Below are 18,821 nucleotides of genomic sequence, written 5' to 3' on the forward strand. Positions count from 1 at the left end.
CAGATGGGGTTTTGCTGCCTTTGCATTTGAACCGCTGGCAAAACCTCTAGGTTTTCAGACTCTGAGAAAGAAATTAAGTAGGAGCTGCAATGTTCTAGTCCCTTGCCTTAATATATTTCTTGATCTTTGCCCAAAGATAATACAAAATTAATAGTATGAATGATTGGCCCCACAAACGCCTGTGACAGCACTTGATAGCTTTTAATGTACATTGCTTTTTTGGATGCCTGGTTCCTTCTTTGGTTCCCTGTCCATCTCTTTTGCTCCTCCCCCACAATTTAGAGGAAAAAAAGTTCTTTAAATAGCAAGCTCTTCGCTTTTGTGATGTACCGGGCAGCCTTCCTAGCACAGCCTGGGGTACCACAAGAGCAATCATCAGACCTTGTTTACAGCTCTCAGGTTGGTCAGGATTTCTGTGTGGGCATTATTTAAGGTTTTTTTTTTTTTTTTCCCCCCTGAAAAAAAACCAACCCACCAGCCCTATATATTGCCATCCAGTTGTCTTGCACGACCCTGACGCTTCACTTGTAATATTAATGAGCCCTCACAGGGCATACAGAGCTTTCTTTGTCCTTATAGGAGCCGATGGGGAGGGGGAGTGGGTGCTGCTGCGATGCAGGGAGCGGAGCTGGTTGTGCTTAGCCTGCGAACGCGCCGAAGAGCCGGGACCCGGCGAGGCAGAGCCAGGCAGCGAGCATCGGGAGCCACGGGCGCCTCTTCCCCCAGCCCAGCCCTCAGACAAGACCCCACACAGTTAAAGATTTCAAGGCCTTTCTTTTAATGGTGAAATGGTGCGCAGGGGTCGGCGGCGGCGCTGGGATTGGTGGCGGCGGATGGCGGCTCCAGGTGGCACGCGCTGACAGCTGGGTCACATGATGGCTGTCAGCGCTCCCTTTCCCACCCCTCTGCCTCCGCTCGCTCGGGCTCCAGCACAAGCATCCCGTCGCTTCCAGGAATGTGAAGGCTGGGGGTGCAGTCTGGAAGGAGGCCGCCTTGCTTTTACGCCCCCCCCCCCCCCCCCCCCCCCCGCTCCCCCACACCCTCCCTTCCCTTGTCCAAGCAGGCTGAATTCCCGACGGTGGAGGTGCAGGACGGCAGCCACAGTTGCCAGGGGACTTGGGTCATGAGACTCAACTCCGATCGCGTTCGCTAGAGGAGGAGGATAGACGGGACTGCCATGCATGCTCCGGCGGCTGCCAAAGCAGCACTTAGCTTCCCGATGAATTAGATCGATCTCCTCTGCAGCAATGCACTGGAAGAGACAAAGGAGCGGGGGAAGACGGGCGATACTTCCCTGAGCAGCAATCCCGGGCTGAGCACCAGAATGGAAGGGCAGGATTTGGGTTATGAAACTCCAGGGCAGTGCAAACCCAGCCTGGTGCAACCCCCTGTGCTGTGCTTCAGCGAGCTGCTTTCTTTAAGGTGGTTTTTGTGATCCTGTTGCTAGGATTAAGCCTTTTTTTTTTTGCATTGCAGCATGGAGAGTCTTTTGTTTGAGTTAAATTCAGACCTCTTGATATGTCACCTGACAGTCTTGTGGTTTTGGATGAATATGGCTCATTGCTATTATTAACCTGAGTTGGCAGCCGGGCACAACAGGAGTTTATAGGGATTTTGAAAAGTGGAGCTGCTCGGGGGACAAAGATGCTTCCCAGGTACGGTCACGGCACAGTTCTTGAGATTATTTCCATTATTTGAAAGCTTAATATTTTCATTGCCATGAAAGTACTTCTTTTCCAGAAACATGACGCTTTTAGAGATTTTTTTTTTAATTATTATTACAATTGTATGCTAAAGGGTACAAATTACTCCTCTCCCCCTCCCCAAATTGGTTTTATTTGTTGTAATTTTACTAGGGAAAGTGCACTCTACTTGAATAATACAAAACATCACGTTCAGTGCTGGTGAATTTAACTGGAGGGGACTGTGCCTTGTTTGTGTGTCTGATTTTTACTAAGATGGGTATCTCAAAAGAGCACGGCTTGTATGTATGTGCATGTGTTTGTGTGCATGTGTGTGCTGAAATCAGCTGACAGCTGAACAGGCACTTTCTGAAAGGCCATGTGTGGTAGTCCTGAAAATATTTTGTGCCATTACTAATACTCCTTGTAAATTCTGAAGCCATGCAAATGGCAAAGTTACTCAACGCACTACATGTCTCTAACAAAACCTTCCAACCTACTTATTTTCAATATCACGCTCCAGATTATGATTAATGTGTTGACTAGACTGCACCTCACCTGGATATATTATGTCTTTTTGCTTGTGGAAAGGCATCTGGCTCATGTGTATAAATTAGGTACCTCAGTGAGAGCCAAGTGACTTGGTAGAAGGGAGAAAAAAAATGAAAACAAACTCAAGTCAGCTTCATACACAGTTAACGAATTGGAGGGTGCCAAGGTCCTTGGAAGCCAGTTGAAGTTTAGGTCCAAGTTTATTAGACTGAGTGTGAAATAGCTGGCTGGCTGAATATGTGCCTAGTGTACAATATGCGCTTAGTATAAGCAGCAGAACTTTCCTGGAGCTCAAGCAGTGCAGCTATTCAAGGTGAGGATTGCTAAGCTGGTAAATGAATGAGACAGATTTATAGATGTAGCGTGGAGCTGACCTCTGCGGTGCTGCGGTGCTTTTGGACCTGTCGCCCTCTTCCAAGAAATGAAAAGAGGGTGGCTTGGAATTTTGTGTTACCTTTTAAAGAAACATTATTTCCTTGTGATAAACCTTTAAAATGTAGCTGCTACAAGCAAGTCATCTGCTGTGAGTCCTTGTCCCTGAGGTGATCCATGGTCTGGCAGCTCTTCCAAGCTACCCAGAGGACAGGTCTGTTGACTTTTGCAAAACCACAACTGAGGTCAAAGTGATCCGGGGCAGCATCACCCAGAGTGCTGGGTAAATGCCTTTGCAATCTAGTGTCACTGGCTCCCTCCGTGGCCTTGGTCAAGTCACAAATGCTGTGTTTCTCTGCAGCATCAGCAGGCATTCACCACAACAGTCACACAACCCCAAAGTGACCTCAACTCTTGTAAAGACAATTATCTTGCAAAATTTTTTTCTAAGTATAGGTCCCGTGGTTTCTAGTTTAGGGATCTTCTTCCTCCTTCCAGCCCCATGGTCGTGTTATGTCACCAGTATTTAAATGGAATCTCTGCTGAAAATGCCAGCTTTGCACATTGGCAGTGCAGCCTGGATCATCCTCAGCATGTGACTCCTGATAAAGTTGTTCTGCGTTTCAGGTGTTAGTACTAAAAAAAACCCCAACCTAAAAACCTGCCCTTGCCTCTTTAAAAAAGGCTGATGGACAGTCTTCCAAAGGTGGAAGCATTGTTACAATGTACATGATTGTTTTGATTGCTTCCAAATTAGCTGTGGTTTTTCAGAAGAGCCTGTGCAGCTGTCTTTATGCAGTAATGGTTAAATAATAAGCAAATTATTGAATTGTAGTACAAAGGTGTTAAAATACATAGAATACCCTTCCCTTGTGTGCTACACACTCAACTTTTTTGTTGAGTATAATGAAGTTCAAGTTTAGTAACAGATAGTAGAAATGCACAGAGGCAACTGGACGGGAGAAGGGAATCCCTGTGGGAAAAGTATCTCAGCCAGGGGTGAGAGGTGTATGATGTACTGGCTGGGCTAGGCAAGGACTGTTTACCTTCTGCTTCTGACCACCCTTCCCTATAGTAGAGCAGCTGAGGGATCTGATATGCTGCTGGGCTGTATATGTACAGGTGAGCTTGTTTCTGTGTGAATGTACATCTCCATGGAGCATGGAGATAATCTGTGTCCAACCAAAATATCCCAATTCACCCAGGAGAGCAGTCTCGTATTTACAGTGTAAGCTCTTCGAGACACAGACTGTCTTTGTCCAGCCCTGGTGTAGAAGTTGGCTGGGTCTAAGTGCCACTGTAACTAAAGCAGGACATGAAGAGGATCATCTGCAGGAGTTGGAGATAAGCCCTGGGGATCCCTGTACCTCTGGTCTGATGCTCATCTTAACAGGAGTAAAGCAGGACGTTCCCTTCCCAGCGGAGCCCCTTAAGGAGGCCATGGGGCAGGGTGAACCTGCTGTCTGCTCTGCCCTGGCTGTTCCTGTCAGCCTTTTAAAAAGGTGCTAACACGAAAACCACGCAGAACAGATAAGCTAGCATAAACTATAAATATCATCTGCGTAGATGCATGTAAAAATAGTTGGAAGTGATTCATCACCAGGCAGTTTTTATAACTATGGGTAACATGATGTAGGAAAACAATAGTTTGACTGGTGGCTTCAGCTTCATGATTAGTTACTTTCTGGTTTGGAGCAACTTTACTTTCTAGCAAACTCTTGTACAGTTCTTACCTGCTTAATATCTCGACTAGTTTGCTTCAGTTGCTTTTCTTGAAGGCTTCAGAAATATCTGTGTTAATTATTAAAAAGTAATTGGATACTACCTGAACTGTGTTAGTATGAAATTGGTTGAAAAGTAACGTCTCAGGCAGGAGGAACAATAGTATTACTCAACCCTTAATGTAACGAAGAAGCGCTGTTGGTGTTGGGGTGGGAAGGAGGAAGGAACGTGCTTCCTTCCAATGACAGGGAAATCTTGTGTTTTAATGGGAGAGAATTTGGGGTTCTGGATTGCAGTGCCAGTCGCAGCAGAGATGTCAGGAAGCATGGAATGGGTTTGTAAATGTAGGCGGCAACTAATGCTGCTGGGGTGGAATGTAAAAAAGCCAGGAAAACCAATCAGGTGAAAGAGTGAGGAGAGCTGAACAACAGAAGGGCTGATGTGTGAACATGGGTTAAAGTACCATTTTTGGGGCCCTGGTTTCATTATTGGTACTTTGTAATAATTTCATCTTTTTTCTTGTGGAAATTTGCCTTTCTGTTCCAAATCATTCCTTTCCTCTCGTGCTTTGGACTCGCTTTAACATCCATGTAGGAGGCTTGGACCAGAGGTCCTCCACAGGTCCCTTCCACCTCCAGCCCATCTGTGATTGCCAGAGATCTGGCTTTACATGACTTGTTTCTGAAATATCCCACACTGCATTTACACATCAAGGATTTCTACCCCTTTCTATCCATATAGGTACTGCTGAACATCTTATTTTAGAGGAGTTACTCTTTGTGTGATGGAGATGTCCACAAGACTGGTGATGGACTCAGAAATAAGTTGTTTAGTACTTTTTTCTCTCAGTCAACATGGGAACTCGGAGCGCTGATTTTGCAGTGAAGTCCCAAACACTTCCCCAGGTGAAAAAATCATCAGGGTTTCCTTGGTGGTGGTTTTTAGGTTTGTTTGTTCGGGGTTTGTTTTTGTTTTCTTTAAATATAATCAGTTTTGAGGAAAGATCAAAGAATGCTAGATAGGTCATGCAGGAAAAAGTCCTCATTAGGAAACCTGTCATTTCCAGAGAGATGGAGACTCACCTTAATGAGACGTTGTTGGAACATCTGATTCTACATCTCCTGGTTTTCATCTAAGAATCTCAAGAAAACATCAGTTAAATGTCAAAGTTAGTTTCCATTTATAAACAGAACTAATTATATTCAGAAGATCTAGGTCAGTTTTCATCCGGCTGAAGAGCAGCGCTGGAGTGTTGCCCTGCTACATCTGTTTTGAGAACGTGCCCTGTGTATCACACACAGGAATTGGTACATTTCTGGGGATAATCTATCCAGGTATTGAGCTTACTGGTTATTTTAAAGCTGCTAACAGCAGCAGCAAAGCTACTCAGTGTCCCGTTTCCTCCAGAAAAATGTGCCGGGCTGGGAGGTGGTGGGGCTGAGTCGGAGGTGCCAGGCTGCCTCTGTTTACTGTCTGTCTAAGTGAACTTTCCCCCAGCTCTCATAAAGTTTCTGCTGGTTTGGGAAGTGGCCTGCTATTGCTAGGGAAAGTTTTTGCAAGGCTGAAATGTGCTTAAGGACTCTATTATGTAACAGAGATAAGGCTTATTTGGAGTTATCACAACTTGCGATGGGATAATAAACGCTCATCCAGAGAAAGTTAAAGTGTCATGGGAAGGAGCTGAGCGGTAAACAAGCTCTCATTACCTTGATCAGATGTGTTTCCGAATACAGCAAGAGTTTTATATTTAGCTTTCTCTCCTCTTAGTGTGTAATCTGCTCTTGGAGCTTTTTATAAGTAGACTTTCCTAAGATCTGGAACAGCTACTGCCCTTCTTTGCCAGTAATTTGAAAGTCAAATATCAGAAGCACTAGGTAATGGAAGATGGGCTTTTGTCTGAGCGTGAAGGAAACTCAGATGCGTTGCAAGGGTGGAGCGAGCGATAGCACCTTTGGCAAGCGGTTTGTTGTTACTGGCACATGCTGTTTCTCTGTAGGAATCGCAGTGGCCTATCTGGAAACAGAAATGAGTTTCCAGACTTCCACTGAGTTCCCTTGAACGCACGGCGATGGCTCCTCCAGGAAGCCCGTCTGTCCAGCAGTCTCAATTGCCTCCTCACCTCCAGCTGAAGTCTTACAAGTAACCATCCCAGCTCTCGTGCCTTTGAGCCTCTCAGTTAACACTCTCCAAACATGCATCCAACAGTTTGGATTTTGTTTTCTTAGGTTCTCTGAAATGCAAGATGGGGCTCACTAAGTAAAGCCCCCAGTAAATGTAAGCTCTGCTCAGAGTTTGCTGTTGTGCTTGGGTTTTGGTACAGACTTCGCTCAGTCTGCTCTCTGCATGGACGTGGCCCTCTGAGGGTGGTGCTTGGTTTTAGGTGTCCTAATGGTGCAAAGCTCTTTGCCCCCCAATCTAAACATCAGGTTATTTCAGTTTCAAGTTGCTCAAGCTTTTTCCTTGTAATAACTCGCTTTTGACATTAGTTGCACACTATCTTCTCAGCAGCTTCTGTTTTTCTCCCCTGTTGCTAAATGGTGGGGCTGAGCAGATGAGGAAATGGATTTCCTCTCACAGGAGACCTCGTAACTGCATGACTCGGAGCTTAATTCCACCACGCTGGGACTACACTAGTTGTAAAGCCTGTGAAATACGTGGAGCAGCCTCTGATGGGCAACCATGGCTTTGGAGATAAAATTGATTCTCTGCTGTGATGTATTATAGAAGGTTACAAATTGTCATTAGTGTTCTGATCATAAAGCATGGGCACAGAGGAGGAGGAGACCTTGTGGTCAGTGAATTAGAAGGACAGAGAAGAGTAAAATTGACCATAGCCTGAGTCTAGCATGCCAGTTTATGTAAATCCATGTTATCATCCATGGGTGTCTTTTTGCTGAAATAAGTGTACAGCTCCTTGTCAGCTGGGAGCCTGTATCCTTCATTAATGGCTGGAAAGTTCCACTTCTTGCTTCGTGCTAATGCTGCTTGCCTAAAAGCCAAGGATAAGGAAGATAGAATTTCACTTGATCTAGGAAATGGCTCGTAACTAGCTGAAAGATGATTCCTGTTGGTTTCATGGATAGAGCAGGCATCTTGTTTCCTATCTTCCAAGAATTGAGAGGGTATCGGTGGAAATGAATTCCTAAGCCCATGGGCAATAGTTCTTGCTGGGCTTTAAAGTGATGGCTGGCTTTTTAAAATGGAAATTCAGGATGATGGCTCCAGAGCAACCCTAAAGGCAAGATTATGCAATGGTACTGAAGCCTGAGCCCTGGAAGCTGTCCCGTTGCAGAGCTACTCCAGTGCCTAGGGAAGGCAGAGGCTGGGAGCTCCTTTCCTTGTCCCAGACTGCAGAACCAGCTGTGTGTGTGGTTTGCTGACCCGTGCAGCAGCACGGCCTTGACTCACCATGCCTGACGTGGGGATGGCTTCTGACTGCAGCAGGGCCCCCAGTGTGTAGTCAGGACCGAGCAGCTACTCATGGTGCTCACCTTCCCAGCATCCAAGCTGTTACTAGTATGGGTGTTGTAGTTAGTAATGCTGCACTTAGTCCTAGACAGTGTTTTACTGATGCGTTTGTGAAGCCTGGAGAAGGGTAGGAAAGGTACTTTGTATTTTTCAGCTGGGGAGTTCAGTGCTTTGCCAGCCCGTGAGGCAGAAAGTCCTGGCTTCAGGGACAGCCCAGTGTGAATATATACACCTTCTCTCTTTGCTTTTGAGTTGGGAATGCTTTTAAGCTTGCAATGGGGAGGGACCTTCTTTCTTTCTTAGCTGAATTCTTCCATGACTTTGATTTCAAAATGCTGGAACCTGAAGAAAACATCAAGTATCACAAGACAGAACACAGGAGCTACTAAGGCTGTGTGTATTGTATATGGTCGTAGTGGATTGGTGTCGTTTATGCCAATGTCATTTGGCAAGTGTAGGGGGAAGGAGAAACTCTGCCTGTGTGTAGGGCACAGTTCTGGCTAGAGGATCAAAGGCTTTGATGGAATGGTACTGCATTTGCTTGACTTGATGTTTTAATAAAGTTGTATATACAGAACATGAGAAAGAACAGCATAATAAAGAGCAGTGGTAATTGATCCTCCTGCTTTTCTCTTTCCCCACTGAAGCTGGCCCTTGCCCGAGTTTGACCCGAGTCAGATCCGACTGATCGTGTACCAGGACTGCGAGAGAAGAGGGCGCAACGTCTTGTTTGACTCCAGTGCCAAAAGAAAAATAGAGGATGTTTCAGTGTCGGTGAGTGTGGTACTAATTTACCTGATTGCAGTCCATTCTTTTTTTCTTAAAATGGCAAGATTGATCAATCATAAATGTCCTGGTTTGTTCATGTTAACATTTCAGGGCTGTATGTAAATGCCTGTGAACTTGCAAATTATTCAGGCTTCAGTGATTTCACTCCTAACAGTGTTAAAATACCACAGTGATCTCTCTACTCCTGGGCTCGTCTACTTTCTGAACTGTCAGAGTGAAGGATTCCTTCCTGGGGCTGCAGCAGGCAATGCTGAGGCAGGGTGTAAGCTGGTATTTATGGATGTGCTTTTGTGCCATGGTGGGGTCTGCATTCCTCATGGGAAGGTCCTGCCAGCCCCGTGTCCTCCTGTGTCCTGTTTGGCTAGCCTTTGCCAAGCATTGTTTCTATGCTTTGCTGACAGGTTTTTGGCTTTTTCACACAAAGTTACTTGAAAACTTTTCCTCTGTTTTTCCTTTTGGCATGGTCGGTGTGGTAATCTATTAATTGAAACTCTAATGGCTGCAGTCAGATGAGGATACTTCCTTCTAAGGGCTCTGGCCAGAAGATTAATTTCTAGCCACAGTGCTATTGTAAGTGGTTGTGTGAGGTCAGACAACCTACTTGGTGCTTTGAACTTCCTTTTCACCATCTCTAAAAACATTTGCAAACTCTTCTAAGCTCTTCACGCTGTGCTTTCTGCTTAAACTCAAGTGTATGATGCTGGTTGCTCCTACCTCTAGGACCAACTAAGTTCTGTAGGTAGGAGTGCACAAAATAATGTTGCCCCCAAGCTCTGGTTTTCATGTTGAGTGTTGGGATACAGCCAGAAGATTCTTCACCCACCTTTGGTAGCTCTTCTGGCCTGTTGCTGAACCCTGCCAGCCTGATGCTTCTGCTCCCGAGTGCTTCCCATGTCCGTGTGCTCAGGGAGTGAGTCTGTGTCCCATCAGGCACTAACTTCCAGGCTGCTCCATCACTTACTCTAGCACTCTGTGCCAATTTCCTCCTTATTTTTGAGACTTTGGGAAGTAAATTGAGTTTCACAGATACGGAGCAAAACACATCTTTCTTTTTAATTTTAATTTGTTAGAATGGCTTTCTAATTTATAAGTTCCTGTTCTGCTAGGTGTTCCTGCCAGGAAAACAGGTTTTTAAAGACAAGAGATCTTTAGAAGAGGTTTATTGGCACGAATTGCTGGCTGTGCTTATTACTATGACTTCATTAATTATTAAGCATTACTTCATTAATAAAAAAGACATTGTACAGTATACATCCTTTTGCCATATTTCAGTGGATTTCCTGAGAGCTTTAAGATAAATCTGTGCTTCCATAGTGAACATGCAAACTTGGCTGCTTTGGTTTATTTCAGAAAGATAGTTGACTGCGACAGCTCGACAGAATAAATGGCTGATAGTGAAGTTAATACGATTTCCTATTAATCTCTCCTGTATTTTAGTTTGTGAAGTGGCAAGGAAATAGCTGCATTTACCATCTCTGTGAAGTGACTCTGAGACGGATGGCGGCAGACTGTGCCCAGGGTGTTTGAAATGCCTGGTACTCTTCTCTAGCAACTCGATGTAATTCTTACTTCTTGTGGTGTTAGGAGACTTGCAAAGAGCACGTAATAAAACAGTTGCTTGCCACGATGCCTGCCTTCTGCAGCTCTCAGATAACGTCATGTCAGGCAAACCTTTCCTCCTGAAACAAACCTTTGCAGTAGCAGAAACACTGTGCAGGTAAAAACGTGCAGGAGAGTCCTTGGCTTGGCTTGCTGCAAGCGTAGCACAGGCTCCTGCAGTTAGCAGTAGGTACTGGCCATTTTCAAGGAATTGTGTTGTTTATTTTTCTTGCTCTTTATCATGATTTTCATTAACAGAGGCACACCCTGCCTATACAAAGGCAGATCTTGGCTCTAAGCACATTCCAAGGCACTCTTGCCCTTTCGCAGCAAGACGTGTGTGTGGGCTGGGCACTCTCCCTTGTGAAAGGGTGTCTGTTCACCCCCTCAAAAAAGCCAGGGCTTCCTGCATCTCTTCCCCCTCCCTGTTTCCTAACATGACTTGTACCTCTGGATTTACAAATAACACAGGGAGGGTGGTTTGCAAGCCATTGTGGTTGAAGCCTGACGAGTCTAATGCAGAGAACAGAGAGGGTCCCAGTCTGCTGTATGTTGCCATGCCCTTCAGTTCCTATTTTCTGATGCTTCTGAGACGTGTAACAACACAGTCTAATTTAGGAGTTGCATGCCTGCAGCAAGGTGAGATATACTTTGCTCTACTTTATGTATCTAACCTCTACGTATGCAGAGTGGTGTTCACTGTGGACCAGTGTTCAGTGTGGCTCAGTCATTTGAATTCTGTAAGTGAAGGTATGGCCATAAAATTTAAGGAGCATCAGAGCAAACTTCTCCAGACACAGATGTTCCAAGGAATAAAACGGCAGGCTCTGACTTCCTGATGAGTGAGAACAGCAGAGATTGTGCTCACACCAGGCTGGGCTCTAATTATTAAAGCGTTGCTAGGCTCGTATTATCCACAAGGGAAATGTGACTATAACACAAATAAGGATTTGTTTTGTTTACATTGGATATTAAATCAGGCTCTTTGTGTCTTCAATAAAGCTAAATAGTAGGTAAACAAGAATTTTGGGAGGGTATTGCCCAGGGACAGACGGAAGGTAGCTGAGAGGCTTCGCAGTATGGCTGGTAACGTATTCCAGTCACGCAGGAGCAGGGATGTTTTCCTCGGGCCTTGCTAGAGTTAAACTTGGCCAGCAAAACTGAGGAGAAGCAGTCTGGTGACTGGGAGGGCTGGCGGCCGCCCCGCTCTGGGAATGTTGGCCGAAGGCCTTGCCAGGCGCTTCCAGCGAGGCCAGGAGATCCGCGCTAGGCAGCTGTGGGCACTCGCTGTGGGGGCGAGCGGAGAGATTCCCCTTTGTGAGTCCGATACCATTTTTGGTGCTGAGCAGGAGAGGTTCCTCCCCGGCTTTCCAGGGGACTGGCTATTGATCAGCTCAGCTCTGTAAGGAGAGCTGCTGCCCTCCTGAGCATCAGAAGATCGGGCAGGTCCCCTGCCTGAGTTCTGCTGGGGTATCCCAGAAGAGCGGCTGCCCTTTCCAGCCCGGTGACGCTGGGTCATGAGCAAATGTATCAGAGGAGGCATTTGCATATTCATTACACCAAGGCAGTGTGTGATGTGAGGAGTAGATATTACTGACGCCTTGACTAAACAGCCTCAGTCCACACCCAGACATCCACATCCCGTGGATTTTTGGGTATCAGAGTACTTGCACAGACAAGCTGGTGGGTTTGATCTGTGGTCTCCTCTAGAGAGTTACTTCACAGTTTGTTCCTCATAGTAAGAAGTGTCTCGATTCTCCTGAGACCGTACTACTTGATTAGCAGGTGACGGTGTTACAGCCTATGACTGATTTCTTCTGGTAGACTCATTTCTGTGCTTGTCTGCTGCTTTTCCTCTCGCACCTCCCTGCCTGCTTCCCCTCAGACCTACGCCTGCCCTGCTGCACGGTGCTCGTGGCAGTACGAGCTCTCACAGAGGTCTGTCCCGTTGGGTTGTGCTGAGTCTCCCAGCCTGGAGCTGTGTGTGAACACAGGTATGCCTCTCCAAGAGCTCTGATACCAGGCCTGGTTTGAATTTCAAATCAAGCACGACCAGCAGATCCTTTTCCTTTTTAAGGTGCAGAGGCCAGGTGGCCTGGCCAGGGCTGAGCTTTCAGTGCTGGCTTTGCCTTTCCTGACCCCTGTGTGCTTGGCTTCTCAACCTTGACACTGCATTCACGCTCCCCTTACATGAAGGCTGCGTTGTGTTGTACTGTGCTGCTGTGTGGTACACGAGTTAAGTCAGCGTGCAAGGGCCAAGTGAAGTGTGAGCAGTTTTCCTCTGAGGGCCCACAGCTGGCTGGGATAAGGATGCCCCAGAAATGGTGCTGTGAAGTGGGGAGTAAAACAGAGAAGAAGCTGGGGAGGGGATCCTTGTGTCTGAGCTTTCCTTGGAGCAGGCTGAAGAAGCCAGGGATGGGGTGGCAGTTTTTAGCTGGTTTAATAGCTCATTCTCATTTATGTTGTCCACTGGTGACCTAACGATGAGATGGTGTTTGCCATTAGGGCTTTGACTGAAGAGAGGTGCGGATGGAAAAGTAAGAAGCTAAAAGGTTCTTCTAAGCCTGAAGATCAGCTTGGAGGGAGGAAGGCATGGAGTCCAGGGGGAGAAGCAGAAGGCATGTCAGGGAACCACGAGGAAGAGGAGAGGAAGGAAAGCAGGAGCCAAGCTGTGCACTGTGCTGAGCGGGGGATCTGGAGTTTGGGCTTGGCTGCAAAGGGAGACAGATGAGGAATCAGAAGGGCAGTGGCTTGTTCCCAGGAACCAGAGTCAAAAGAGGATTTTCGGAATCAAGGTTTCTTCTGTTTTTTTTAAGAAATGAAAGAGAAAGAGTGGCCAGGGGTGTGGGATTGGAGATCCAGAGGTGCAGCAGTGGGTTTGGATTTGCGGAACAAAAAGTTCACGTGCCATGTAACCTCGTTGTCTTTGGGATAATTTAACTGAAAGGTCATATGATATTTGATCTCCTACTGGGGCAATTTCTTTCACTCCAAATGTCATATTTATCCCAAAGTAGAAAAATGGCATGCTGTTTTAAACAAGCCAGGATTAGCCACGTGTTCTAATACACTTCAGGGCTGGATAAATGTTGAGCAGCAAATTGCTCTGAGGGATTAGTAATTGGATAGTGAGCCTTTTGCTTTTAGGTGAGTTGTGTGAAATGGAGACTCTGGTCTGTATCTGGCTCTGGGTGGACAGGTTTCCCCTGGGTCAGGCTGAGCAGACAGATACAGGCACCAGCTGTAAATTCAGAGTCCTACCTTCTCAGCTCTGCTTATTCTCTTGGAACAGAAATGGAGGGATAGTGGTGGAGTGGGTGAGCATAGGGTAATCTCACCTTATTTCACTGACCTCTGAGTAACAGAGGAACTCGACAACTCTGAAAATAAAGGGAGAATGCAGCCTTGACATCTGTGTTTTAAGAAAAATAGCTGGATTTTCACAGCAGCGCTCGAAGGGAAGGAGTGAATGTCAGTTCAGTTTATCCTCATGCCCTGGGTGGATGCATATGTTTAATCACACCTTCAGACCAACAGATATTAATATAGAAAAAGGGTTACTTTATCAATTTTGAAATAATTTTTCAGCTTCTCTGAAAAAAAAAACCCTACTCCAGGATGGAGGGACAGAGCTTTTGAAGAGCAGCAGTTCTGCTGGGGAATAGAGATTTCTGTCGCTACCACCACAGTGGTATTTAAGCACCTGCTGTTGTGGAGGGGTAGAAAAGAGTAAAGCATATGATGACATTTCTCTCTCCTTCTGTCAGTCACAGCCCTCACACACATGCACACAGTCTGGATTTAGTTCCACACACCAGGCTCCTTTCAACTTTCTTACCCCCAACCCGAACCTCGCCCAGCAGAGATTCCTCTTCCTGTGCACAGCACTGGCCAGGTTCTTTCCACTTAAAGGCATTTATAGACCTTGTGGCAAAGAGTGAAAGAGGTGGAGAAAAGAGGCTCCAGAAGCAGAACTGCAGAGGAAACGTTCTTTGTATCCTGTCGTACTATAAAGACATTTTACTCTGTCTTCAGTGCTACCCAGTAGGCCTCTGAGACTTTCAGCAAATGATGACCTCTAATGTAAGAGCTGTGACTGCCAGGAAGCCTTTGGAGCTGGGAGGTATCTGCAGTGAGTTGGCAGAGAAAGAACAAAGAGTGTGACCACAGCGGGGAGAGCAGCGTGGCAGCCAGGAGCAGCAGCTGCCCCCGGCATCCTTCCAGCAGATGTGCTGCTCTCCAGCAAAAGTGAGCGGTTTGGGGGACTCCAGCAGCACTTTGCCCAGGGACTGGATTTGTTGTGACTGTGTCTGTTTGCAAAGAAAATACACAGCTGTGAAAGTCTCCCTTGTACTGTATTTAAATAGCTGGTTACCTTCGGAGTTGTGGAAGGCTGGCTGGGCTGGCTTTGGTATGCAAGTTATCCTGCTCCTTTGATCCATGAGATTGCTAGCATCTGAAATGGCACTGATATTTGAAATCACAGAGTCATAGGGGTTGGAAGGGATCTGCAGAGCCCATGGGGTCCCTAGGACAGGGCACACAGGTCGGTGTCCAGACAGGGCTGGAATCTCTCCAGAGAAGGAGACTCCACACCCCCTGGGCAGCCTGTCCCAGGGCTCCCTCGCCATCACTGGGAAGAAGTTATTCCCCAGATTGGTGTGGAACTCCCTGTGCTCCAATTTGAGGCCATCGCCCCTTGTCCTGTCCCCACAGACACTGAGAAGAGGCTGCCCATGTCCCCCTGTGTCCCACCCTTCAGCTATTGATACCCATTGATCAGATCCCCTCTCAGGCTTCTTTTCTCCAGGCTGAACAGCCCCAGTTCTTTCAGCCTATCCCCATAGGGGAGATGCTTCAGGCCCTTAATCATCTCCGTAGCCTCCTCCAGACTCTCTCCAGGAGATCCCTGTCTTTTCTATACCAGGGAGCCCAGCACTGGACACAACACTCCAGGTGGGGCCTGACCAGGGCAGAGCAGAGGGGGAGGATCACCTCCTTTGACCTGCTGACCATGCTCCTTTTGATGCCCCCCAGGATCCCACTGGCTCTCTCAGCCCCCAGAGCACACTGCTGGCTCATGGCCAGCCTGTCATCCACCTTTCTGGAGTCAGAAAGCACAGAGGAGCAGGGCAGTGCAGGTACTTGATCTCATTGTCCAACAGGTTATTCTTAAGCATGTGCTGAGTTTGTAAAGCAGCAAACATCAAAATTCATCAGGGATCTGCATTTTAGGAGGGCTTTACTGTGGACAAGGTTCTCAGAAGTGCTGTCTGAGGGCTCCTGACCTCCTTTACAGACTCCTTGCAAGAGTCTTGGCTCATTAAACTTCACTGCAAAGACCAAAGAGCCATTTTCCTGGTTTGCCATTTAAATTAAGCAACTCTTACTTAAAGAGATACCAGAGCCCCCAGTGGATCTGGGGGAAGCTGCTGTGCAGAAAAAATGCCACGATAACGAGAGGAAATTATTTAAAAGTAAGCAATTTGCAAATGCAGCCTTCTTGTTTTTTTTTTAACTCTCAAGACTTTTTTTTTTTCACCTGCAGAAATGCAGTTAGCAGCTTCCCAGTCTCAAGGAAGCTTAGTTCTAATTGTAACTCTTTAGAAGGAACTTTCAACATCTGTTGGAAAATGCAAGCTGAACTGTGGTTTGCCTGCGAAAGCTGCTGTAACCCTGTGGATTTTATGTGGTTTTATCACATGATGCTTGCCTAGCCCAGGACATTGTTGTTTGTGTCAGAGATAAAATGCAATTCTGGTTCACGAGTTCCTACTGAAGTCATATGATGATCATTCACATGTTCCAGCCATTGTGCACTGTGCTCAAGCCACAGACACTGGCCATTAGCAAATCTACATATTGCAGGGGTTCAACGTACTCGCCACGATGTCGTAAGAGGAGGATACTACTATGGGAGGCTGTGTGTGTCAGCAGAGCACAGGACTCAGTGCTTCCTTCCCCTCTGCTGCGGCATTACTGACTTGGCAGCACATTTTTCCTTCAGGCTGCCACAGAGCTCCAGAATCCCTGATGTTTTTTGCTCTTCTGCTTCACCTCACCCACTGTAAGGGCCAAATAAGAGTCCCCTGTCCCTAACAGTGGGTGAGGTTTAGCAAAAGGAAAAGGTTCCTGCACAGCCTAGGACAGAGGCATGGGATATTCCCACCTTGGCCATCATCAAAACCCCTCCACAGCAATTCGGGCTCATCTTGCTGTACGGCTGTTGCTGATTATTGAGCAGAGCCAAGCAGTAACCGCCCTGTGCTGTGGTTATTTCACACTTTTCTTTGTGCCTTTTCCTCTTTCATAGCTGCTGAGGGTTGGGACATACTTGGGTTTTTGAATGAAGGGGAAGCCTGTGATGTGGACCTGTGAGTCCAGACTTGAAGCTGTGACATAAACCAGCACTTCTGCACTTCCACCTGTCCCTTAAACCTTGGCTTTGCTTCCAGCTTGCTCTTACTCCTTTGGTGATGGCATAGGAAATGTTAATTAAGCAAGTCTTAGGGCAGGTTTAATATGTAATTTTGAGCATTCCTGTCTCCTAGTGCTGCTCACTGGCAAGTATAAGTGATGCCAACCTTAGGTGGGTGTGCTGAAGTGAGGAGTGTATGAACAGGACACTAAGAACTTCAGGTGCGGAGGGTTGCCCAGTACTAGTGTAAATGGCATTAACTGGTGGGGATGCTGATTCTGCTGAGGAGGGGGCCTGAGATTGGCAGGGGAAAATCACAAGTGGTTCTCAGTAGTGAAGGAAACAGGAGTGGGGCATCTCCTGTGCCAGAGATCGATAACCCTGTGTGCATAGGGTGGATGCAGATCCTGCCTGTCCTGTAGATCAGCTCCAAATGAGCCCTCCTAACTCCCTTTTTTTGCTATGCTTTCTGCCTGAATCTACGTCAGAAATCACCCCTTGGACCATTTCTGCATCATTTCATGGAAGTTTTCTGGCTCCTCTGTATCACTAACTATGTTTTTCAGCTTTGTCCATTTTCAGCCTCACAATTCTCATACTGAAAACAAGAGTAACAAGTCACCTCTGTGCCACTCTGGAAAGACCAGAGGACTTGGACACCACTGGGGAGAGACCTATAAAAATGGTGTCTTTTCTGTCCTCATACCCTTGTAAGGAGAACCCCTCTCCCATTCTGTGTTCTTCTCACTTGATTATTCCTAATCAGTGTGTACATGGTGAACTGCTCCTTGTTGTGATCTGGCTGCTGCTCTGGAGGGCTGTGCCCATTGCACTGCTGCATCCCCTCTGCCCCAGTGGGCACAGGGAGAGAGATGAAGGCAGCTGGTGCTGATGGTTGCCATCCTTCCTTTAAGTGCTTCGGTACCATCCCTTCTCCTAATCCTAGGTCTGAAAAAAAGTCATTTTGTAAAGCTTTGGAGGTGGATGGCTAATTAGGAGCATGGAGTTGGAGTGACCTGTTAGCTCCTGGCATACTGGAAGCAAACCAGCTCGTTGTTATTTCCTGCAGCCAGGCTGCAAGAGGCACTGCTAAATACTCTCTTAACTGTTTTCCTGGGGCATAAGCCTTCCAGCTGCTAAATATCTTACAGGGAAGCACGATGCTGCTAAGCAGTGATTTCAGGTCATGGGTCTTAGTGTGTCACACGTGGTGTCTGTATTGCAGAAACTCTGCAGCGATGCTCAGGTGAGAGTTTTTGGGAAATGCTGCCAACTCAAGCCTGGAGGAGACAGCTCTTCTTCCTTGGATAGTTCAATCAACTCATCCTCCTCGTTGTCTGATCCGAAAGAACAATGCCCAAAATACCAGGTGAGTCCCTCTCCTTTTTTAATGTGTTTTTTCCCATAACCCATGGCAGATCCTAATGGCAGGTGAGGTACTGAATGTTTTAAAATGCTTGAAATCAGAGACTGGTGGTGGAGAGCAGTTTTCAGTCAAAATCAGACTTTAGTTCTGACTCAGTAATGTTTAATTCTGTAGCTTTGGGTTTGAACAAGTCTAAAACCAACCAGCTGATTCTCTCAGGGTCTGTCTTGAACAGTAGCAGTTTCTCCAGGGCGTTTGTTCTGTGTTGTGACCCAGGTGTTATTTGGTACAGTCAGACACGGCACAAATATCTCATCTTGATGTAGTTGAGGTAGTATATTTTACTTCTAAATGCCAGGGAAAGGAGAGAGAAGCAGGCTATCTGTAGGGATGGTCTGTGCAACAGCTTTATAACAAGGGATTCAGTGCACTTGAGTTACATTTTACATAAGAGATTTTGGCCATGAGAGTAGCTAGAGTCATCTGACACGGATATATTTCTGTCATCTCTCCTTCCATGGATCACAAGTGTTTTATATTAAGCCTCCCTAAAATAGAACTAAGCCCTTCCACTCTTTGTAATGAAGTAATTGTGTGTTTGAGGGAAGCTGCTATCTCCACGACTTACTTTGAAGTACAGTACTACTGATGTCTTAATCTACCGGAGATACAACTGAAGAACCTTTCAGTGCTGGCTCCCCCACTCTCACGTTAGCTCTTGCTGTGTTTGGTGAGCTGTGTGTTCTTGTTTTCCCTTTCTCATCACAAGCTTTTCCACAGCTTTAGTAAGGTGGCTGAAGATCTGTTTTCCATTCCTCCCTTCCTGGAAGGGCATTTAGCTGTGGTTATGAAA

General features: G+C 46.5%; 1 protein-coding gene across 3 annotated transcripts in view; it reads left to right on the forward strand.

Moving 5' to 3' along the window:
* Window positions 1-18,821, forward strand: part of FNIP1 (folliculin interacting protein 1) — a 67,132-nt gene that overhangs the window by 21,407 nt on the left and 26,904 nt on the right. For 2 of the 3 annotated variants that reach the window (XM_084268491.1, XM_084268492.1), the window contains exons 2-3: window positions 8,444-8,570; window positions 17,828-17,971. In XM_084268491.1, coding sequence (XP_084124617.1) covers window positions 8,444-8,570; window positions 17,828-17,971 — 271 coding nt within the window. The remainder of the gene's footprint in view (window positions 1-8,443; window positions 8,571-17,827; window positions 17,972-18,821) is intronic. The other variant, XM_084268493.1, reaches the window with a different exon arrangement.

The sequence above is a fragment of the Gallinula chloropus genome (assembly GCF_964237585.1).
Source record: "Gallinula chloropus genome assembly, chromosome: 10".
Classification (NCBI taxonomy): Eukaryota; Metazoa; Chordata; class Aves; order Gruiformes; family Rallidae; genus Gallinula; species Gallinula chloropus.